General features: G+C 38.4%; 1 protein-coding gene and 1 long non-coding RNA gene across 3 annotated transcripts in view; one reads left to right on the top strand and one right to left on the bottom strand.

The window, feature by feature from the left end:
* LOC143647387 (uncharacterized) overlaps positions 1-12144 on the top strand; it is a 144063-nt gene extending 131919 nt beyond the window's left edge. Inside the window, exon 4 of the long non-coding RNA XR_013158022.1 lies at positions 11863-12144. This is a non-coding gene — a long non-coding RNA (uncharacterized LOC143647387). The remainder of the gene's footprint in view (positions 1-11862) is intronic.
* The window catches only part of NLN (neurolysin), a 143663-nt gene that overhangs the window by 62387 nt on the left and 55771 nt on the right, over positions 1-25505 (bottom strand). For both annotated transcript variants that reach the window (XM_077117327.1, XM_077117326.1), the window contains exons 3-6: positions 24995-25143; positions 15360-15467; positions 13141-13243; positions 12391-12551 (exon numbers count right to left, since the gene is read on the bottom strand). In XM_077117327.1, coding sequence (XP_076973442.1) covers positions 12391-12551; positions 13141-13243; positions 15360-15467; positions 24995-25143 — 521 coding nt within the window. The remainder of the gene's footprint in view (positions 1-12390; positions 12552-13140; positions 13244-15359; positions 15468-24994; positions 25144-25505) is intronic.

Raw genomic sequence — 25505 nt, 5'->3', positions numbered from 1 at the left:
TGGGCACAGCAGGCTGGTTCCCCAGGGGAAAGGACACAACTTTACTACCAGCAAGGGCTTAGCTCAACCAAGCTCCAATCATGGAATTAATTAACAAATTCTGACTACTAAAAATAGGCTCCCAGCACAGATAAATTTGGAATAAGCACTAAAGGTACTAGGAGATTTTGACCCTGCAGAGAGGGGGTGGGGCTGATGAGAAAAAGCACATACACACAAAATCCCCCAGAGGCTTTTTGAGTTGGACAGGACAAACTACAGGAAAAGGGCACAGAGAACCTAGAGATACATAGAGTCACAAACCAACTTAAGCTCTTGATTGACAAACCTGAGAAGCAGGGGTCCAGCTCTGAAAGAGCTTTTTTTCTGCTCCTTAACAGCTCATTAGATAGAACTGGAAGCACTCTCAGGCTCCAGCACTGCCCCAGGCAAGGGCAGAATTAAGCTTGTCTGAGAGGCAAAGTAACTAGTCAGGTGAAAGGAGTTAATGCCCTAAAGGGTATGTCTTCCATAATGGAAAGGTGGAGCCCGGCTCAAGTGGAATCCCTCCTTCAAGGAATTCAGGCCCCACGACTGGAAAACTGAAGCAGTTAAAGTCATAGTATTACCTCACTTCTGTCTCAATCACGCTCCGGGCAGGGAGAGTCTGCTGCAGTTAAAGGCACCATATCACTTTATGCTGGTGGGAACTGCAGGCAGACGAGCACCACATGCTGGGCAAGATAAGAAAAACACAGAGTCTAGAGGCTTCCTAGGGAAGTCTGACAATCTGCTGGGTCTCACTGTCAAGGAAAACTGATGCTGGCTACAATCACTTCCCAATGTGAACCTGTCTGGTCCGGGAAAATCTGACTGGGGTCTACAATATCCGAGGAGATCCTCCTCCTCCTCCTCCTCAAAAAAAAGAAGGCTCCATATAGTTAGGGCAAGAAACAGAAAAACTAAAAAATTCAGATCAGTTAAACAGAACCTATGCTGGAGGTCTAGAATAAGTTGAACTGAATGTCAAAGAACAGAGAGAGAACAAAGCCAACCAGCAAGAAAATCCTAGGTAAAGGAGTGAAAACAACCTCCAGAATAAGGAAATCAAATGCCTAGATGCCAAAAAAAAAGGGGTCATCAAAGATATGGTCCAGGCAAAGGAACAAACCAACACTTCAAATGAGATACAGGAGTTGAAATAACTAATTCAGGATATTCAAACAGACTTGGAAAATCATATCAAAAATCAACAAGTTGAGGGAAGATATAAAGACACTGGGCAAAAAAAAGAAGTACTTGGAAGTTTGAAAAAAAAAATCACAGACCTTACAGGAATGAAGGGCACAATAGAAGAGATGAAAAGACAATGGAAACCTAGAATGTTAGATCTGAGGAGGCAGAAGGAAGGATTACTGAACTAGAGGACTGGACATCTGAAATTGGACACATATAAGAAAATAAAGGGAAAAGACTGGAATAATATGAGCAGGGTCTCAGGGAACTGAATGACAACATGAAGCATACAAACATACGTGTTGTGCATGTCCCCAAAGGAGAAGAGAAGGGGAAAGGAGGAGAAAGACTAATAAAGGAAATAATCACTGACAATTTCTTATGAAAGACATAAAATTACAGACCCAAGAACTGCAGCATACTCCAAACAGAATAGATCCAAATAGATATATTCCAAAACACTTACTAATCATATTGTCAAATGTCAAGGACAAAGAGAGGATTTGGAAAACAACAAGGAAAAAGCAATCTATCACACACAAGGGAAGCTGGATAAGATTATGGATAGATTTCTCAGCAGAAACCATGGAGGGGAGAAGGCCATGGTATGATACATTTAAGAGTCTAAAAGAGAAAAACTGCCAACCAAGAATTCTCTATCCAGAAAAACTATCCTTAAAAAATGAGGGGGACTTTTTTCGCAATGTGCTTGCCACCAGAACACAAGTGTTGGGAAAACCATCATTATATTTTAAGCCAGAATGGGAAAGGAAAAGACTCGTATCAATATTGTCATTAATAGACATTTAGATTTGGGCAAGTCCACCACAACTTGCCATCTGATCTACAAATGTGGTGGAATCAACAAAAGAACCACTGAAAAAATTTGAGAAGGGGGCTGCTGAGATGGGAATGGGGTTCTCAGTTATGCCTGGATCTTGGATAAACTAAAAGCTGAACATGAGCGTGGTACCACCATTGATGTCTCCCTGTGGAAATTTGAGGCCAGCAAATATTATGTGACCATTATGGATGCCCCTGGACACAGAGGCTTAATTAAAAACATGATTATAGGCACATCTCAGGCTGAATGTGCTGTCCTGATGGTTGCTGCTGGTGGTGATGAATTTGAAGCTGGTATATCCAAGATTGGGCAGACCCGAGAGCATATCCTTCTGGCCTACACACTGCATGTGAAACAACTAATAGTTGGTGTTAACACAATGGATTCCACCGAACCACCTTACATCAGAAGAGATATGATGAAATCATTAAGGAAGTCAGCACCTACATTAAGAAAACTGGCTACAGCTATGACACAGTAGCATTCGTGCCAATTTCTGGATGGAATGGTGACAGCATGTTGGAGCCAAATGCTAACATGCCTTGGTCCAAGGGATGAAAATTCATTTGTAATGATGGCAATGCCAGTTGAATCATGCTGCTTGAAGTTCCGGATTGCATCCTACCACCTACACATCCAGCTGACAGGCCCTTACGTCTGCCTCTTTTGGATGTCTACAAAATCGGTAGTATCAGTATTGTGCCTATGGGCCGAGTGGAGACTGGTATCAAACCAAGAATGATGGTCAGTTTTGCTCTAGTAAACATTACAACTGAAGTCAAGTCTGTTGAAATGCACCATGAAGCCTTGAGTGAAGCTCTTCCTGGGGACAGTGTGGGCTTAAAGATCAAGAACATGTTTTGTAAAAGATGTTCATCGTGGCAATGTGGCTGGTGACAAGCAAAAATGACCCACCAATGGAAGCAGCTGGCTTCACTGCGCAGGTGATTACCCTAAACCATCCAGGCCAAATCAGTGCTGGCTATGCACCTGTGCTGGACTGTCACACAGCTCACGTTGCTTGCAAGTTTGCTGAGCTGAAGGAGAAGAATGTGCACCATTCTGGCAAGAAGCTGGATGATGGCCCCAAATTCCTAATATTTGGTGATGCTGCCATCTTGATACAGTTCCTGGCAAGCCCACGTGTGTTGAGAGTTTCTCTGACTATCCTCGTCTGGGTCATCTGCTGTTTGTGATATGAGAAAGGCAGTTGTAGTTGTCATCAAGGCAGTGGACAAGAAGGCTGCTGGAGATGGCAAGGTCACCAAGTCTGCCCAGAAAGCTAAATGAATATTACCCATAGCACCTGCCACCCAGGCTTAATCAGTGGTGGAAGAACAGTCTCAGAACTATTTGTCTAAATTGGCCATTTAAGTTTAATAGTGAAAGACTGGTTAATGATAACAATGCATTGTAAAACCTTCAGAAGGAAAGGAATGTTCTGTGGACTATATATATATATATATATATATATATATATATATATATATATATATATTTTTTTTTTTTTTAGTATAACAACTTTTTATTTGACATCTACAAGATTTTGGTTATATTGCAGCTTTTGATCACGTTTATACAATCTCGATTTTTCAATAGTGCAACCTGTGCAAGCAAAAAAAAAGGGAAAAATGTAAACAAAAAGACCAATTGTCCCCTCACTTGTTTATAAACATCTATTATAGGTGAAATAAAACTTACCCATATTATAGATAAGTATCTAGATAAGTTTTGTTGCTAGGGACTATATGTTTTTATGTGGCAGTTATAAGTTCTTAGTTTTTAAATTTTGCATGGGGAGGCACCGGGAATTGAATCCAGGTCTCCGGCATGGCAGGTGAGAACTCTGCCTGCTGAACGACTGTGGCCCCCCCAAGTTATTAGTTTTTAAAATCAGTACTTTTTAAATGGAAACAACAACAATAAAACAAAGTTTAATGAGAAAAAACAAATGAGGGAAAGATTAAAATATTTTCAGACAATGACTGAGAGAATTTGTGACTAAGAGACTGGCTCTGCAAGAAATACTAAAGGGAACACTACAGGCAGATTGGAAAAGGCAGGAGAGAGAGGTCTGGAGAAGAGTACAGAAATAAAGACTACCGATAAAGGTAAAAAGAGAAAAAAAATTAGTTATGACATATAAAATCCAAAAGATAAAATGGTTGAAGTACTGCCTTACAGTAATAACATTAAATGTTAATGGATTAAACTTCCCAACCAAAACACAGACTGACAGAATGGATTAAAAAACAGGATCCATCGATATGCTGTCTACAGGAGACTCATCTTAGACCCAAGGACAAAAATAGCCTGAAAGTGAAAGGTTAGGAAAAGATATTTCATGAAACAACAATCAGAAAAGAGCAGATTTTTTTAATATCTGATGAATCAGACTTCAAATGCAAAACAATTAAAAGAGACAAAGAACAACACTATGTATTAATAAAAGGAACAATTCAACAAGAGAGAACAATCATATTTATTTATGCACCAAGACAGAGTGCTCCTAAGTACATGAGACAAACACTGACAACACTGAAAAGAGATATAGTCATCTCTATCATAATAGTTGGAGACTTCAATTCCCTGCTCTCATCAATGGATAGAACATCTTAACAGAGGATCAATAAAGAAACAAAGTCTGAATAATATAATAAACAAACTAGACTTAACAGACATTTACAGAACATTACACCCCACAATAGGAGGATACACATTTTTCCCAAGTGTTCATGGATCATTCTCAAGGATAAACCCTATGCTGGGTCACAAAGCAAGTCTCAATAAATGTAAAAAGACTGAAATCATGCAAAACACTTTCTTGGATCATATGCAATGAAGTTGGAAATCAATAATAGGCAGAAGGACAGAAAATTCACGAATATATGGAGGCTAAACAATACGCTCTTAAACAACCGGTGGGTCAAGGAAAAAATTACAAAAGAAATCAGTAAATATCTCAAGGCAAATAAAATGAAAACACAACATATCAAAATATATGGGATGCAGCAAAGGCAGTGTTAAGAGGGAAATTTATTGCTTTAAATATCTATTCTAAAAAAGAAGAAAGAGCAAAAATTGAGGAGTTTATCTGTTCACCTGGAAGGACTAGAGAAAGAACAGCAATCTAATTCCAAAGCAAATAAAAGGGAAAAAAATAGTGAAGATTAGAGCAGAGGTAAAAGAAATTGAGAACATGAAAAACCATTGAGAAAATCAACACAACTAGAAGTTGGTTCTCTGAGAAAATTAATAAAATCTCTGGACCCTTAGCTAGGTTGACAAAAAAACAAAAAAACCTCAGAGGATGCAAATAAATAAAATCAGAAATGGAAGAAGAGACATAACCACTGACCCTACAGAAATAAAGGAGGTAATGAGAGGATACTATGAGCAACCATATACTAATAAAGTAGACAATGCAGATCAAATGGACAGCTTCCAGAAAGGCACGAACAACCAACGATGACTCACTGAATCATCAGCAAGAAGCTCCCATAAAGGAAAAGTCTAGGACCAGATGGTTCCACATGTGAATTCTACCAAGCATTCAAGAAAGAATTAGTATCACTCCTGCTCAAACTCTTCTAAATAATTGAAAAGGAGGGAAAGCTACCTAACTCATTCTGCGAAGCCAACATCACCCTCATACCAAAGCCAGACAAAAATATTACAAGAAAAGAAAACTACAGCCCAATCTCTCTAATATTACTATAGATGCAAAAATCCTCAACAAAGTATTTGCAAATTGAATCCAGCAGCACATTAAGTGAATAATAAACCAAGACCAAGTGGGATTTATTCCAAGTATGCAAAGATAGTTCAACATGAGAAAATCAATAAACGTAATACACCATATCAAAAATCAAAGTGGAAAAACCACATGATCATCTTGATTGATGCAGAATAGGAATTTTGTTTGACAAAATTCAACATCCCTTCCTTTTTTTTTTGTGGGAATTGAACCCGGGTCTCCAACTTGGCAGGTGAGAATTCTTGCCACTGAGCCACATTGTACTGCCCTCAACATCCTTTCTTCATGAAAACAGTTCAAAGGATAGGAATAGATGGGAACTTCCTCAACATGATAAAGGGAATATACAAAAAAAACACAACCAACATCATCCCCAGTGAGGAAAGACCGACAGTTTTCTCTCAAAGATCAGGAACAAGACAAGGATGTCACTGTCACCATTGTTATTCAACATCATGCTAGAAGTTCTAGCCAGAGTACTTTGTGCTGGAAGTCTGAGCCAGAGACACTAGAGAAGAAAAGGAAATAAAAGGCATCCAAACAGGAAAGGAAGAAGTAAAACTCTTACTGTTTGCAGATGACATGATACTATATGTCGAAAATCGCCAAAAATTTACAGCAAAGCTAATAAATGAGTACAGCAAAGTGGCAGGGTGATCACCACCCCCAAATCAGTAGTGTGTCTGTACACTAGTAATGAGCAATCTGAGAAGGAAATCAAGAAAACAATACCATTTACAATAGCAACCAAAAGAATAATATATTTAGGAATAAATTTAACTGAGGTACAAGAGATGTACACACAGAAAACTACAAGAAACTAAAAGAAATCATGGAAGACCTAAATAAATGGAAGGACATACAGTGCTCATGGATTGGAAGACTAAATATAGTTAAGATGTCAGTTCTACCTAAATTATTTCATAGATTTAATGCAACACCAATTAAATCCCAACAGCTTAATTTGCAGAAATAGAAAAACCAAAAACCAAATTTATCTGGAAGGGCAGGGTGCCCCAAATAGCTAAAAATATCTTGAGAAAGAAATATGAAGTTGGAGGTCTCATACTATCTGACTTTAAAGCATATTACAAAGCTACAGTGGTCAAAACAGCATGGCACTGGCATAAAGATAAATATACTGACCAATGGAATCTAGGAGAGTGTTCAGAAATAGACCCTCTCATATACGGACAATTGATCTTTGATAAGGCAGTTAAGCCAATCCACTTTGGGACAAAGCAGCCTCTTCAATAAATGGTACTTGGAGAACAGGATATCCACACACAAAAGAATGAAAGAGGATCCATATCTCACACCCTATACAAAATTAACTCAAAATGGATCAAAGACCTAAACATTAGAGCTAAACAATAAAACTTTTAGAAGAAAATGTAGGGAAATATCTCATAAATTAATGAGGTATTTGTAATAGGAGGCAGTTTCCTAAACCTTACACCCAAAGCATGAGCATTGAAAAAAAGAAATAGGTAAATGAGAACTGCTCAAATTAAACCCTTTTGTGCATCAAAGAACTTTATCAAGAAAGTAAAAAGGCAGCCTACACAATGGGAGACAATATTTGGACACCACATATATCAGATAAGGGCTTAGTATCTAGAACATATAAAGAGATTCTTCAACTCCACCAAAAAAGACAAACAACCCAATTAAAAAATGGGCAAAAGACAAGAACAGACATTTCTCAGAAGAGGAAATACAAATGGTGAAAAAGCATATGAAAAGATGCTCAACTTCACTGGCTGTTAGGGAAATTCAAATAAAAAACAAAACAAAACACAATGAGATATCATCTGCTACCCACTAGAATGGCCATGATAAAAAAAAAAACGACAAACAAAAAACAGAAAATGACAAGTGGTGGAGAGGATTTGGAGAAAGAGGCACACTTATCCACTGTTGGTGGGAATGTAAAATGGTACAACCACTCTGGAAGCAGTTTGGTGGTTCCTCAGGAAGCTAAGTATAGAAATGCCATATGATCCAGAAATCCTATTACTTGGTATATATTCAGAGGACCTAAGGGCAAGGGCACAATCAGACATTTGCACACCAATGTTTATGGCAGCATTATTTATGATTGCCGAGAGATGCAAACTGCCCATTAACAGATGAGTGGCTAAACAACTTGGGGAATATACATACGATGGAATTTCATGCAGCTGTAAGACAGAATAAAGTCATGAGGCACATAACAACGTGGATGGACCTTGAGGACATTATGCTGAGTGAAATTAGCCAGAAACAAAAGGACAAATACTGTATGGTCTCACTAGTATGAACTAAATTAATGAATGAACTTTGGGAATTGAAGTCAAGAACATCAGGAGATAGAAAGAGGGTAGAGATTGAGCCACTGGTGCTGAAGGAATACAGATTGTGAAACAGGACTGACTGTAAAAATTCAGAAATGGATAGTATAATACTACCTGATTGTAGCACAATAACATAAACACACTAAATGAAGCTGAATGTGAGAATGATAGAGGGAGAAGGGCTGGGGACACAAATGAAATCAAAAGAAAAAACAGAGGATAAAGACAGACGGTATAATTTAGGAATGCCTAGTTTGGGCCATGAAGTTGATTAAGTGTACAAATAAAGAAACGTTTTTCCAAGAGGGAGAACAAATGAATGTCAGCATTGCAGGGTGCTGAAAATAGATGGTCTTGGGGATGGGGAAGTACAATCAACGGCAAACTAAGGTCTATAGTCAAAAGAAACATTGTAACATGCTTCTACCGAATGTAACAAAGGCATTCTGCCAAAACTAAATGCTGACAGGCGGGGGCAAGGGGGAGGGGCATGGATTCTTTGTGGAAGGAAAGAAAACGTCTTCATACAGATTATGGTGGCGAAGGTATGTCTATACCCTTAGACTGGATTTGTGAAAAAAACTGTTTAGAAATGAACAGAGAGAAACAAGTACTAGAGATAATGTGGAGAAAGAGATGCACACATCCACTGTTGGCAGGGAAACTGAGAGGTGCAGCCCCTGGGAGGGTGGTGTGGTGGGTCCACAGGAGGCGAGGGGTGAGACCACCACGTGAGCCTGAAACCTACTGCTCAGTATGTACCTGGAGGAACTGAGTGTGGCGACCTGAATGGACATCTGCAACTGATGGTTATGGCAGCAGTGTTGGTGATCCGAGATGGATGGAGGTGGCCTAAGGGCGCATGAGGAATGGAAGGGGGCACTATGGTGTATGCATACAATGGACTACTGAGCAGGCGCAAGAAGTAATGAAGTTGTGAGGTGTGTAACTAGGTATATGTACATTAAGGACTGTATGTTGACTGACACGTAGGAACAAAAAGAACAAATACCATGCTTCAATCATATGGACTAACTATAATACACAAACTTGGTGAACTGAAGTTGAGAACATGGGTTATCATGCTGGGGCCTGAGTCCTAAGTTGTAAGCTCTTACAGCAGTCACCTATATTCATGAGTTGTTAACTCTTATTTCAAAATTCTAAGATACTGAGCTGATTGTTTATAACTTAGACATTTCCAGAAACTTCAGGTATTTATGGGACATCTGAGTTAAATCTCTGAAACTATGAAAGTCAGCAGTACTGCATACAGGAATTGTTTAAACAGTTGAAGAGTGACCAGACTTTGAGTACAGGTATGAATGAAGCTGATCTGGACAGGAAGGACGAAGATAAATCAGAATACAGGGTAAAGGATGGTATCATCCATATTTTAAAACTTCAACTTCTGTGTGAGACCAAAGGGAAAGATGCTTATTTGTTGCAAAAATTTATATTCTGGGTAGTGTATTTCCTAATTTAACTTGTATGATCAGTTCAGTTGAACACCACAAGTACATGGAATCTTGAGATCTTGTTGGTTTGTCAGCCTCTTTTATTGCTCAGTTGTGGCCTCTCTCTCTCTATGCCAACTCAGTAGGTGAACTCACTGCCCTCCACCCAATGGGGGACACGACTCTCAGGGGTGTAAATCTCCCTGGCAACGTGGAAAAGACCTCCCAGAATGAGTTGGGACCCAGCATCAAGGACTGAAAAAGCATTCTTGACCAAAAGTGGGAAGAGAGAATTGAGACAAAACAAACTCTCAGTGGCTGAGAGATTTCAAACTGAGTCAAGAGGTTATCTTGGAGATTGTTTTTATGCATTATATGAATATTCCTTTTTAGTTTATGGCATATTGGAGTGGCTAGAGGGAAGTACCTGAAACTGTTGTGCTGTGTTTCAGTAGCCTTGATTCTTGAAGATGATTGTATAAAGGTGTAACTTTTACAATGTGACTGTGTGATTGCGAAAATCTGTGGCTGTTGTCCTTTTACCCAGGGTATGGACAGATGAGTAAAAATATAAGGATAAGGAATAAATAAATAATACAGGGGACAAAGGTCAAATAAACTGGGTAGATCGGGATACTAGTGGTCAATAGGAGAGAGGTGTAAGGAATATGGATGTATGAGGTTTTTTTTTTCCTTTTTCTTTTTCTAGAGTGATGCAAATGTTCTAAAAAATGATCATGAAGGGCAGGCCACAGTGGCTCAGCACGCAAGAATGCTTGCTTGCCATGCCAGAGGACCCAGGTTCAATTCCTGGTGCCTGCCCATGTAAAAAAAAAGATCATGAATACATAACTATATGTTGATACTGTGAGTCACTGATTGCACACTCTGCTGGTTTGAAAGGAAGTATGCCCCTCTAGAAAAGCCATGTTTTTTATCAAAATCCCATTTCATAAAGGTGGAGTAGACCCTATTCAATACTGTATGTTTGTAACTGCAATCAGATCATCTCCCTGGATGATGTGATTTAGTCAAGAGTGCTGTTAAACTGGATTAGGAAATCTCCTAATCTCCACCCATTTGGGTGGGTCTTGATTGGTTTATTGGAGCCCTATAAAAGAGGAAACGTTTTGGAGAATGGGAGATTCAGAGAGAGCAGAGCAGAACGACACAGCCATGAGAAGCAGAGTGCACCAGCCAGCAACCATTGGAGATGAAAAGGGAAAATGCCTCCCGGAGAGCTTCGTGAAACAGGAAGCCAGGAGAAGAAGCTAGCAGATGACGCTGTGTTTGCCATGCACCCTTCATCGGCCTTCCTGAACCAAGGTATCTTTCCCTGGATGGATGCCTTTGACTGGACATTTCTATAGACTTGTTTTAATTGGGACATTTTCTTGGTCTTAGAACTATAAACTACCAACTTATTAAATCCCCCTTTTTAAAAGCCATTCCGTTTCTGGTATATTGCTTTCCAGCAGTTAGCAAACGAGGACACACACCATGTATGGAATGTATGTGTGTGAAGATTTATCAATAAAAAGATTTTAAAAATAAAGAAAAAAGAACCATGACTGAAAGCAATTTTTAGGTATAGGTATTTTGACATGAAACTACATGGAAACGAATGGATAGGAAGCCTACCAAGTTTCTGAGATAATTTTATTACCAAAGAACTCATAAGCTTGGCCTGTAAGTCAGTGCTTATCTGATCTTTAAAGCAATCCTCTGACTTCAAACTGGCATCAGTAGGAACCTATATGAGTGGCCACCAAGTATACGGTCACTGAGGACAATGGACGAGAAAGAACCTGTAGATGATGCCCAGGGGGCCATGGAAGACAACTGCTAAAGGAGTTTCTCAGAAAGCAGATCCAAACACGTCCAAGGGGCTAAATAAGGAATTTCACCAGAACACCGAATGATCCTCATAATTTCTGCCAAATAGTATTTGGAAATTGCTGTGGTGCCTGCTATGTTTCCCATTCTTTCCTTTTTCAACTAGAAACTTTCAGTGTGGTTATCCCATTCTATTCCAGTACAGGGTGTGTGTGCTGGGGTTAGAAGTCCAGATAGTTTGTCTTTCCTTTCATAGGATGCTCGTATAGCACTGGGGAGCACTCTGCATCACCCAGAGAGCCTCAGCTTTGTGACAAGGCAGTCACTGCTTGGGTCCCATGTGTGGAAACGGGCTCATAGTTAGACTGCCAGAGGGGCAGACTGTGAATACATTTTCAATTCTTCCTTCTTTTTTAGTAACAGAACTCCCTCCGCTGAGCAAACGGCTGCCAACTGAAGACAAGGTCTCCCAGCCTCCCCTACAGCCAGATATTGAATTTGGGTCAGTTGGATATGAATGGAGTTGATGTATGCCACTTCTGTGTCTTCTCCTTAAAGGTACTTGCTCTGTACACTCTTCCCCCCTTCTCAAGTTAGGAAATGATGACAACTAGAATGACCTTCGAAGTTACTTATGGAGGAGGGGAGAAATGCCCCATAGACCATGGACTATTGATTTGGAAAAGGAATAAAACTATTTAACCTATTCTATTTTTTAGAGCAGTTTAGCTTGTGCCCTAAGAAAACACGGTGCCTGTGAGCAAGGGAATGGCTAGCAGTCCTGTGAGAGGCAGATAAGGTGGGTAATGTACACACAAACTGGAGTATTAGTTTCTGAGCTGATTTTCAAAAATTATTTTTTTGAAAAATTAATTTTGAAAAAAAAAAACAAAGCAAATCTTTCAAAAATTATTCACAAAAACCAAAGACAAACATCAATAGTACCTCTTTACACCTTGTGTTAAAAGCCATTTCCATCTTCCTTCTGGTTTCGGGGACACAACATTTCTTCATGACAGGAAAATAGTGTGGATATTTTAAGGTAATTTTATATTTCTCATCATCTGTCTTTTCTAAGCTGTCAATGAAATAATCAGGAAGAGCACCTGCAAAAAATGATTCTCTCATTCATCAATTTTTCCACTCATAATTGGTTTATTTAGCATTGGCATGCCTTTCGGTGACTCTAGGAATTTTACGGAGTAATTAAAATTCAAGTAAAATCATGACAATCCTTACGATATCTTTTAGATGTTATTACATGGGCCAGGTGACTCAGGAGTTGGTCATTCACATTATGAACAGGCTTCAGTGCATTTGTGCAGACAACATTTTGGTGGAGAAAGGGCAAAAATAAACCAAGAAGGATTCAGAATAGAACAAGAAGAGACTAACTTAAGTCACAACGAAGGAGACATAGTGAGGCAGAAAGAAGCTCCAGGAACTGAAAGCTTCCAAAGACCAGCATAAATTACCAAGAAAGATTAGAAAATCTCCTCTGGACTATATTCAGAAAGTCTTAGTAGGTGTCTTTGAAGTCCAAACTCTAGGGATGGTTTGGTTCTCTCTTCTGTAGAACAGGTCAGGGGGGTAGGGGTAGGGATAATTTCTTTTAAAGGACACTTAACTTTGATTTAGTGAGGCAAACTTTGCCTAAGTTACATAATTTAATCTAGAAAAATAATAAAATTTTACCAAGTTCAGCCTTGGAAAATACAAGGAAGGTGTCATCTTCATTGAGGTTTTTGTTAAAGTCAATACAAAGCTCACTCATTCTTTTTTTCATTACTTTGATTTCCTGAAATGAAGATAAAAACATTGGACATTTAACAATAAAATGAACTTTCATTTTTATCACTATCAGTCCAGTAAGATTCACAAAAAACAACCTTTAGAATTACTTTCTTAGAGATGTACTTGATAAAACAGCTGCAGTCTTCTATGTCATATGAATGTGTATTTGTATGTAGTACATAAAAAAAAGGCAATTCTAGCAATGTATTAAAATTTGAAAAAAACACAAAATAAATTTAGGAGGTACAGTAAGAGTAGTGTCTGACACATAACAGACACAATAAAAAATTGTTGAGTGAATGAATGAATCTAGTAGTCCTTTACTAATTATCATATTTCTAATCTACCCAATTCTAACTTTTAATTTAGTAACTGGTTTCTGTGCTTAAATAATTCTAAGAGAGAGGAACTAAGTTATTAATTCTTATGGTCGTCTCCATTTTACAGAACTCCGTAAATGGAGATGATTTATAGGCCCTCATATTCACTTAAGAAGTGTTACGTAGGAGATAAAAGGAAGCAATATGAAAAAGCCTGAAATATTTTTATTAAGCAGTCCTACTACTCTTCAAAAAATGATAATGAAGTTTACTTACATTGATTCTAAAAGTGTGGCCTTGACCAGAAGCATTAGCACCACTTGGGAAACTTAGAAATGCAAACTCTTGAGCTCCAAAGCTAGACCTATTGAATAAAAATCTCTAAGGGGCTGGCTGAATAATCACAATTTTAACATGCCCTCCAGGTGACTCTGATGCACACAGAAGATGGAAAGTTACTGATTTAACACATACTGTCTCCCCAACACTCCTTTACACCAATTGCCCACAGTACCCAGCCATGTGTTTTGTTGGAACCTGACCCCATGTGAAGCTCCAGGGGTGTGGCCTCTGCACCACTGAGGAAATCCCAGCCCCTCTGCGTAGTGTCCATTTCAGATAACCCAGCAAGGCATTCTCCCGGCTAAAGGGTATTCAGGATTAGGCACAAGAAACACTCTGGGCCATTAAAGCCATGAGAAGAGGTCTGATGAGGGCTTCCTTATGTCCTCCACGATGGGGGGGAGGGGTTAGATCTGCAGCTGTTTTATTTAGTAATGAGAGTACATAATCCATCGGACGATGCTGACACTGAAGAAGACAGAGGAGAGAGGCAGGACAGTCAGGTTTCTGGTGATACCACTGGGCATCCAGATCAGACCACCATGAAGCCCAATCAACCTCTGAATCTTCCAACTACACAAGTAAGTAAATCTCTTCTGTCATTTAAAGGAACTTAAACTGGGTTTTGTTAGCTGCAATCAAACATATCTTAACCACTCCAGTGTTCATGCTCCAAACACAACTGGGGATTGAGCCAAAAGGTAAAAAAAAAAAGGGTCAGGTAAGTGAGACCAGTTCCATTCCTCCTCTAACCAGGACTAAGAAGGTATAAGGTGTATTAAGGGCACATAGATGGGAGAAAGGTTCCCTTAGCCAAGTGGCGCCCCCAGTTAATATCTAACATGCTGATATCGCTTGATTTGGATTTCTTTCAAATTTATTTCCAGTTCTGCTGGCCTGGAGAATGACCTGGAAATAAATCATGGATTATATTTCCTGCCCAAGAAGAATGAGGTCAGTACCGCAGCTGAGTTTACTGCTAAAACTGAAAAGACTTGACTGGCATTATATAAAAGAAAAAGTGTGAGAAGCACTATTCAACAGAAAACTCTTTCCTCCTTTAAGAGGCAGATATTAATAGCGTGTACCAATCCAATGTGCTGGTTCAAAAACACTCCATCAGTAAGGATTTTATTACCAGTGCCCTACCTTGGTATGACCAGGGGAGTGAGAATGTAAATCAACTATTAAGACCTGTAACTAGCTCTTAAGCACCGTAAAGTAGAGCAGTGAAAATAAAACCTACACACATGAAACAAAACCTGTACAAGATTAAAGGACAATCAAGTATTAATTAGTCACTCTGAGGTTGTTGAGTTTAAAATCACTGAACGCCAAACACATTGCAAATGGGTTTGAGTTATGGGGTATTTTATTACAACCTATTTCCTATTTTCTGTTTAATTTTGTTTTATATTCATTTTTTTTTTCCAGAAAGAAAAGGAAAGGTAAGCTTACATTCTGAACTTGTTCTGGAAGATGGAGTCCATTCCTTTTTCCCATTTTAATTGACTTTTCCAAGTATCGTCTGGCTTCAGGCTTTATCTTACCCAGATCGCAGTTTTCCTGAAATTAAAGAGCATGACAACCATTTATGTGGCAACAGTGCATGGGTAAATTATAACCTATAAGGACAAAGCTAATTTATTCATCATTGTGCTGGTTTGAAAGGAAGCATGCCCCCTAAGAAAAGCCATGTTTTAATATAAATCCCATTTCATAAAGGTAGAATAATCTCTATTCAATACTGTATGTTTGAAACTGTGACTGGATCATCTCCCTGGTTGATGTGATTTAGTCAAGAATGGTTATTAAACTGGATTAAGGGACGACATGTCTCCACCCATTTGGGTGAGTCTTGATTAGTTTCTGAAGTCCTATAAAAGGAAACATTTTGGAGAGAGAGATTCAGAGAGCAGAGAAGGCTGCAGCACGACGAAGCAGAGAGTCCACCAGCCAGCGATCTTTGGAGATGAAGAAGGAAAATGCCTCCTGGGGAGCTTCATGAAACTGGAAGCCAGGAGAGAAAGCTAGCAGATGACGCTGTATTCGCCATGTGCCCTTCCAGCTGAGAGGGAAGCCCTGACTGTGTTCGCCATGTGCCTTCTCACTTGAGAGAGAAACCCTGAACTTCATCGGCCTTCTTGAACCACGGTATCTTTCCCTGGATGCCTTTGATTGGACATTTCTATAGACTTGTATTAATCGGGACATTTTCTCAGCCTTAGAACTGTAAACTAGCAACTCATTAAATTCTCCCTTTTAAAAGCCATTCCGTTTCTGGTATATTGCATTCCAGCAGCTAGCAAACTAGAACAATCATCTACTGGGCTATGAAACACATAGGTGATTATGAGGCAGGCCCTTTTGAAGACCTAATTTCATTGTTGTCCATTACGTTTTTGTGTACTTTTGTTCATTCAAAACAGTAAAAAAAAATAAAATAAAATTAGAAAAGCTAAAGCTAGCCAGAATATTCCTGCTTTGCATCAGAATCAAGAGTGCCTGTAACACTTGAAAGTGTGATACCAGAAGCATTTGCATGATCTCATTCTGAGCATTCTCTATGACTGAATGGTCTTTTTCATAAAATACAGTCCTTATCACAAATCAGCTGGATTTAATTTTCTATCATTTGCTAACCTGGCTACACTTGAGAGGCAGGAATGGAAATGATGGGCAAATTCTACACAAATGGAGTAGTACTCTTTTGCCAACACGCCAAACAAGGACATATGGATAAAATTCCAGCAAAAGGCTTCTAATGCTTCCAAAATGCCTTCTTGTCATTTGGCAAGAGAGATCAAGGGACTACAGCAAGCAGCATATGAACAAATAAATACTTGGGGAAAATGTGTCAGCCCTGCACAAAAGAGAAGAAACCTGGAGAGTAAATTTGAATTTGCATGCTGCAACTAACACATATTTGAAAGCACAGAGGGCCCTGGAGGAGAAAGGAAAATTCCCTTTCACAGTGAGATAACAAGAACACCACACATTTCTCTAAAATGGTTGGCAGAATATATATGGCACATCTGGATGGCTGGTCAGTTAGTGGTCGCTGGGAGGGAATGGAATCCACACAGATTGAGCAGGTGTAATGGACTGTTTGGTTGAGGGTCAATGAAGGACGTCTGTCTCTGGAGCCTAAAGACCTCCTATCAGGTGGACTTTCTCTCCATGAGAGGTCTTGGCTGTCCATCCATATATTTTGCCAACTAAATAGATTTTATTACATCTGAGATTGCATTTAGCTTTAGAGCTTGCATTTTGGATTGTTGGTGCGAGGTTCTTGCTACAATAATTCTGTAACTTCCTATATTTTGTTGCAATAGGTATATACAGAGAGTTGTGTTTTGACTGGGGGTATTATTTAATACAAAAAAACTATTTCACTAAGCCTACCAATAAATAATTTTGTATTATAGTACTGAAACACTTGGGTATGCATTACTCAGTTTATCCTCAGTGGAGGCAGAAAACAGACTCCTTTTTCCATATTAACTTCCTTCTGTATCCTTGGAGAATGTGTGAGCATGCTGGCATGACTGGAGTTGGAACCCACCCAGTATTGACATATACTGGGACCCAGCAGCAGGTGCCCGCAATGGGAAAAAACCCAGAACGGCCAAGGAAACCACTGGGCTATGGATGGTCCCCTCGGGAAGGCCAGCAGGTCAAATTGCAGTGTTCATGCAGATGGGATTAATGTGGGTTGATCTACGTTGGCATTCATAGTGCCAAGAAATCTGTTTTGAGGCAAGGGGCATGGCAACAGGAGTCTCCAGACAGTACGACACTGGGAGTTGTAAGGCTGAGGAGAATTCAGGCACTAGCTGTAGGCATCAGGGGGAAGAGGAAAAAATCCCTGTGGAGAAAGGGCTGGCAAGAGCTGGTTAAGTCGTTAAAGACCCAGCAAAGAACCATTCCAGCAGGGAGCAGAGCCAAGGCAGAGACCCAGGCTTAGAGCTGGGCAGGAGTGTGGGTATTTGGGTTTCACTGCAGCCAATTCTGACCCTGAGCTTAGGACAGAAGCTCATCACAAAGCCTCCCCAGCTAATGTAAGCTGAATTTTCACTGCGGCTATGCTTGATCTGCACAGATTCTCACAGTAGGTGGGTCTGAACAGAGCTGCTACTTCAGAAAGCCTGCACATGTATACTCAGGACAGTAAACTCAAAGCTCATGGTCTAGAGTGGGTAAAACTTACTCCCAAAATATGTGATACAGACATAAACAGGTAGAGGATATTTTGAAAAAATTCAGTCCTGAATTAGGTCTAATTAAAATGTTAGAACCATGTAAAATATGACTGTCAAAATTAATTGTGCTGAAATATTTAACTTACCATAAAAAGTATACTTAAAAAAAATCTGACTCAATTATAACCAGGGACCCTTTGCCAGACAGACTCTGAAGTCTAAGGAAATCTCTAGAGGTCTCTAATAGGAGTAAGGCACTTCTAAATCGTGCTTCTAAGGCACATCCCCGTTCCAGAGCTGATCAAAATAATATTCTCCTTTTTAGCCTCTAGCCAAGGTCTGAATTACTGCCCAAAGATTTTCTAAGAGGGAATCAGGCTTCTGATTCAGTCCCTGCCCTGCTGTGACTGCACTTCCTTCCTGAACAAAAATCTCCCCCGTAATCTGGACCAGGCCCAGGCATCTCTGAGAAACAAATAACTGTCTCCTCTTTAGAGGGGGCCTGAAGTTCTATGAAGCAATTTTTTCATTTTATAAATTTAAATTAAATTTATATGGCAGCATGGGTCCCTATATTAATTTCTCTGGCAATAATACTTAGTTTCCCCCAACTTCCTCCAGCAACAAAAATCTTTTCTATAAATATACATACACACATATGCTTATATTGTATTTATTTTACAGATAAGAAAACTGAGGTAAAATGACCTATTATAACACAGAGATCTAATGTAAAGATGTGGATAGAAATAAATTCTTCAAATTCTTAGCTTAGTACTTTTCCTGATGTGCCATACTACTACATTACTATCCTTAATTCGTCATGCTTTAAAATTTCATGATGAAAAATGAATTTTTTCCCTTATATTCCCCCTATCCTCCCCTCTTCTGTTCTATGACTTTGTCCTTTTCTTCACAAGACTTTCACATTTTCGGTTTCTAAAATATGTAAAAAAAAAAAATAAAAAAAAATTTCCGGGGGATTATCTGAATTGAGTACACTGTAAATACAAAGTAGAAACCACAATATTACTAGTCGAGACCACGATGTTGCTAAAAGAACTCTGAAGATTAAAAAAATATGACTCTTAACATCATTTAGAAAAACTGACTCATAAACTCTGAATTTGCTAAAGAAATATAATAAGAACAGAGTATGATAAGGGGTCTATTTCAGAAGATGAACTAGAGGTAAAACTTGTTTACTATAATGTGCTATATCTGCAGTTTCTTCCTGCTTGCCGACTGCTAACTCAAATTGCCGTCACAAGACTGACTACTTTGATGTGACCGCAGGCAGAGCCACAGGGGACCCTGGGAGTTGGTCCTGTGCTGCAGGAAGACGCATTTTAATTGGGGCTAGTTCAGTTCCATTCAACGTCCATGTATTTACTGAGCACCTATTTATGACATGTACCAGGGAAACAAAGATGAATATCCTTGAGGAGTTCTAAGTCCCAGGAAAGAAAGAAAAAAGAAGGTATGTAACAGATAACTTCAACACAATGTGGTGAGCACCCAGAGAGGTGGGGAAACACAAATGAGGGGTACTTGGCCAATGGGGGGATGCCAAATCAAGGAAGCTCATGCTTTATATCTGGGTCCCAAGGCTTTAAAAGCCTGACAAAGTTTCAAGTTTCAGTAGTATTGATTATGGTCAGTGACAATATTTATACACTTCAAAATCAAGAAGGCATTGTGAGTAAAGTGAATTAAATTGTAACTGAATTCTGACCACTGTCCTCCCCATCCCACCCCTACCAGAGTTTTAGGGCACTGTTCTTTTAAGTTGCATTTGAATTTCACACTGTGCCTCCATGCCAGTAGAGTAGAAGAAATCAATGCTCAAAAGCACCTATCTTTTATTTTTATGACCTATTCATCTGTACTATAATATTAAAACTCTACTAACTGGCTAAGGCAAATGGGCAAGACCAAAGCAAAAGCTCTGAAAAAAATAAAAACAAAATCACAATAGATGACTGAATTTCTCAAATTTAGCTCGCATAATTCAGTCTCTTTTTCACTAAGAATTCCTCATGTAACTTTAGGTCACTGGAATAAAATATTACATGCCCGGATTGTTTTAAGATGAACACACGGTCCATTTTTCTGACCAATTTGGTTGAAACCTTCTTTGACTTTTAGTCAACAACTGAGACACTTTTGTCAGGACTGGCAAACACCAAGACTTGTGGTCATAAATGCTAGCTTTGGACATTTGGCCATTTTTTAGTTAAAAGGGTAGGACAATCCTTGTTTTCATTTGCTTTTCTTTTCCTTTGGTAGAATTAAGGACAAATTTTGTATATTAATTCCTATGTAACATTTGGTATCTACAAATGAATCTAACCACATGTATGAATCTAATTACATGTGCACAAGTTATAAACAGGAATAAAACCACCCTTCAACCTATGAAACAGACTGCTAATAACACTGCTGCATTCACCTATTCTTCAGGTAATCTATACACAAAGTAAGTAGTCTTGTATTTTGTGCTAAACGTATTTTTACCCCTAGTTTTAGCACTTGTATTAGTTTGCTAGGGCTATTGTAACCAGTTACCACAAATGTGGTACCTTAAAACAACAGGAATTTATCTTCTCACAGAAATCGAGGTGTCAGCAAGACTAGACTCTTCCTGAGGGCTCTAACAAAGATCCCTCCTTGCCTCCTCCTACCTCCTGATGGTAGCCTACAATCCTTGGCTTGTAGCTGCGTCATTCCAGTCTCTGATTCCATCTGCACGTGGCCTTCTCCCCTGTGTGCTTCTTTTTTCTTCCAAGGACGCCAGTCATATTGGAATGATTGTCCACCCTACTCCAGCGTGAACTCTTAACTAACTACATTTGAAACAACCTGTTTTCAAACGAGATCACAATCTCAGGTACTGCGGTTAGAACGCCAACATATCTCTTGGGGAGGACAATCCATAATGCCACTTGTGTATACACTGTTTTGTTTTGCTTCTTTTTGAGATTTATCAGAGGGAATCATCCTGTATGCCGTGTTCTACATCTTCTTTCTCTTTCATTGTTTAAGTTTCAGCTATATTGCTGCATGTTGCTATAGTTTATTTCACTGCTATAAAATATTCTGTTGTGTAAATATGACAAATTATTGATCTCTTTTCTTGTTGATGGAAATCTGGGTTGTCACAGGTTTTTGCTATTGTAAATAATACTATTAATATTTGCTCAAATCTGTCTGAACATAAAATGCAAAATATAAAAGCATCTCTCGATAAATACCAAGGTGGGGTAGTAGAGAGGATACTGCTAGGTTAGAGAGAATGTACAGTCAAATTACAGTCTTACTAGAAGTACACAAACCTTCCAATTGATCTCACCCACACAGAGACTTGGCGTTGTCAGACTTCATTTTTGTCAATCTCAAGTAAAAATGGTTTCTCACCGTGGTTGACATCCGCATTTCCCTGATCACTAATGTTGCTGAGTATCTTTTCATGTGTTTAGCTGACATTTCTATTTGTTCTGAAATACCCCCTCATGCTGTTTGCCCATTATTCTATTGGGATGTTTTTTTTCCCATTGATTGCAGAGTTCTTTCTATACCCTAAATACTAATGCTTTGATATTTTCACGGTTTGAAAATTTCTGTTCTCAGTATCTGATCTGTTTATGTTCCTTATAGAGTTTTATGAATATTAGTTCCTTATTTTAATGTAATCAAGTTTATCAGCCTTCTAAGTTTAAAATTAGCACTTTTTGTGTCTTGTTTAAGAACTAGTTCCCTGCCCAGATGTTATAAAACTATTCCTGGATAAACTCCCCAAAGTTTAAAAGCTTGGCTTTTTAAGGCTTTAATTCATTAGGAACTGTTTTACAGTTAGGTTCTGAGGAAGAGATCCAATTTAATTTTTTCCCACATGGACAATTCCTTCAGTACCAATTACTAAGCCCTATTTTCTGGATCGGCCCCTAACTGGTTTCTCACTGTAGTTCAGTGAACATTTACTGATTGCTTTTCTGGACTGGGCACTGGGCCAAGGGTGCAAAATAGAAACATGATACCTCCCTCCCTTGAGGGTTTAATGCAAAGTCTACATGATTTCTGGCAAGTTCTTACTAAACAGCTCTGTGGCTTTTGGAAAATCACCATTTCGGAGTCTCAATTTCTTCACTTATAAAATGGGCTACCTCACAAGCTTGGCCTAAGGTTAAATTAGAATACCATATTGCTATAGAAATGTAAAGTACTACTACCAGCCAAATTGGGAAGGAGGTAGGAGCACCAAAACACATCGGTTAGCCTCACACGTTACTATAATTTCATCCATTCAGTTTAGTCGAACAAATTACTTAGTGGGGGTTTTGAAACATGACTCCAAATTGTTGGGTACTCCCCAGATTGACATGTGACGTCCAGGTCCTTTTTCCTTGAATCTGGGATAGCTGCAGTGACCTCTGGGCTAGGTCATAAAATGCAACGCAGCTTCTGCCTGATTCACTGGAACACTCATGATGGAGCCCTGAGTCTCCATGAAAGCAGTTCTATCACTCAGATACAGCCAGCTCTGAGGAAGCCCAGATTATCTCATGTGAAGAGAATATGTGGAGATGCCTGGAGACTACCTGAGGGAACAGGGATGCCCGGTTAGCCCCTACCTGCTTCAGCTCCAGCCACTATCTGCCTGAAACCACATGTGAGACCCCAAGTCCACAGTGCCCATTTGATTGCTTCCTGAATTTCTGATTCACAGAAATTGTGAGATAATAAAATGATTGCTGTGTTAAGCCACAAAGTTTGCGGTTAATATGTTATGTAATGATAGATATAACTAGAATCCTTGTAAGTACACAGAGAATGGCAAAAGGTAAAGTAATTTCATATGTCTGTTTATCAATCCTAAGTAAGAAAATAACATCAGAGCTAGAAAACATTTTATATCCCACCTGGATAATATCTGATTATCGTCTACACTGGTGGTGTCTTGAGCTCTCAGAAACATTCAGAGCAGCCATGTATTAGTAAAGCATGCCGGAAATTCCTACCTTATATTAATTTAAGACTCTATTTATCCAGCTAAATGAAGGCTTTATGTGTCATACCAAGATTACCCTATTTCGCTTACAGTATTACAAAGGGGAATACATAGAATACTTGGGCATATTTAACTCTGTCCTTTAGGTGTGAATGGGATAAGATTTACCAGTTATTAAAAGGTATTAAAATGATTCTGATTATTTCTAGATTTTAAAATATACTGCCTCTGGAAACATAAAATTTGTCAAGGAAGATGTTAAAGAAAACTTAACTCACCTAAGAAGTTCCAATGCAAAACCAAACATAATAGTTTTTTAAAAAAGATTATTCAGGTGTAGCTTGAACAGACCTTGTACAAGCCCTCTGCATACACAATAATCTACATGTAGGAGAGAAATCTACTCCGCTGGAGATAGGAAAAATTATGGAACCAAATCTGAAACTAAATGGTTACAAAAACATCTTGAAGTGAACACAAATCGATGAATGTACTGGTGTTTTTCAGTTCACGATGGTGTACTAATGTACTGTTACATTCTCCAGGAAACAATTTATTCCCAAATTTAATGGGATGAGTCCCAAATATTTGCAAAATTTGAAAGTATGAAAAAGAAATCTGAAGTACAAATATTCCATACCTTTAGTGGATATTCCTAAGAATCAAGGCAAGTGAAATAGTAACAAAAACATTAGACCTGATTAATAACATTAAGATTGCAAAACCTTTTGGAGGTTAGAAAAATCCAAATGAGAACTTAGCAGTCAGGATGAAAACAGAGCTAATCAAAGGAAATCTGAAAATTTAGGAGAAGATTCTAAAATAAAAGTTATACAGAGCTAGAAAGGGAGTTAGATTATTGGGGATGAAACGGAAATAGAAGGCTATAAAGGCCATGATTCAAATGGCGTAAATGAAAACTGTGGTCAAAAGGAGAAAGGAGAGTAATTTGGTTAGTTAAGAATAATTGTGAAGCTATTTTCAATTTATATTACTTTCATAGTACCAAAGATAACTATCATGAACCAAATAGTTGATTATAAATTCTAGGGTGGAAAATGCTTATATGGAATGAGAAAATAAATAGCATGAACATCTTACATGAATGTGTAAATGGAGTCTTGATTACATATTCTGTAATGAGGTACAAATAAAAGAGCATTTTTATTTAAAATGTTTTACTTTACTGTCATAATTTGCTAAAAAGGAACAAAAAAGTTGAGATTTTGCAAAAAGGAACAGGCAAAACTTAAACAAAAATGTCCAGAGTTGTAAAACATTGGCTGTTTCCAAACAGTTGAGGTATCATGAAAATAAAAATGTAAAGCAAAGATATGATGAGAATGCTAGGGAGCAAATCAACCTTGGTGATGAGACGGTCAAAACCACTCAAGGCAGACCCACCCAGAACACTCATTATTCATAGTTTCCATGAGTCCTGAACGATGTAAGGACGGCAGACAGGAGACTCTGGTGTGCAGTGTTAACAGTATGTCATCAATATTATGGTCATAAGCACAAGGTATTTACACATAACTCAATTTCATTTGCTTTTAGTTGATATGCTCTAATATAAACCTTGTAATATTTTGAATATTCAGCGGTTTTTAAATTGAACCATCAAGTTTATGACAGTTAAAAAGTCCTTGATTTATCAATGTATGCTCTTCTTCACTTCTTTGAGTTTTACATTAATGTAATTAGCAACTCCTCAGAAACCTAATTAGTACAGTGTAACATTCTATAATACTATGAATTATTATAATTCGTTATTATAATCGTTGGAAACAAAATCCAGGAAAATTCAAATACTTTCTGTTTTTGGCCAGAGGTTATTACTTTATTCTTGTTGTACTTTTTAAGGAGTTTATAACATCGTTTACCTGTAAACGAACAATTCTCTGAAATATATCTTCTCTCATGCTCATCTCAATATCAAAACGAGAAAGTCTTTTGTCTGCTTCTGTACTTGCTGCCCTTACTTCTTTGTCAGAGGAAACATGCTGGGGGAAATCTAGCATCGTTCTTTCCACTGTTGACAGAGAAAAAAAATGCTAACATTATAGAACTTATCAAATCAGTATTAAGCCAAATACCTCCTACTAGATCAATGTTTATCCCAATATAAATTTTTCATTTTTAAACTTTCTGTAAAGGTTTCCATGGCTCTCAAGAAAGAATATCTAATGTAGGACTTGGTTATTCCACTTGGCAACCTTATGAACATTAAGTGCGTGCACTGGATACTTATCAAAGTATGTTTAAAGCATAATTTATTAACTGGGAATATAAAAAAATAAAGACAGAGTTCTTGTACTCTTGTATTTAATGGGGGGGGGAAGTATACATGAAAAAATAAAGAACAATTAAAAAGCATGTTTGTTGTCAAATGAA

The sequence above is a fragment of the Tamandua tetradactyla genome, chromosome 9 (genome assembly GCF_023851605.1).
Source record: "Tamandua tetradactyla isolate mTamTet1 chromosome 9, mTamTet1.pri, whole genome shotgun sequence".
Taxonomy (NCBI): Eukaryota; Metazoa; Chordata; class Mammalia; order Pilosa; family Myrmecophagidae; genus Tamandua; species Tamandua tetradactyla.
The sequence above is the reverse complement of the archived record's forward strand: the minus strand, read 5'-3'. Positions and strand labels throughout refer to the sequence as shown.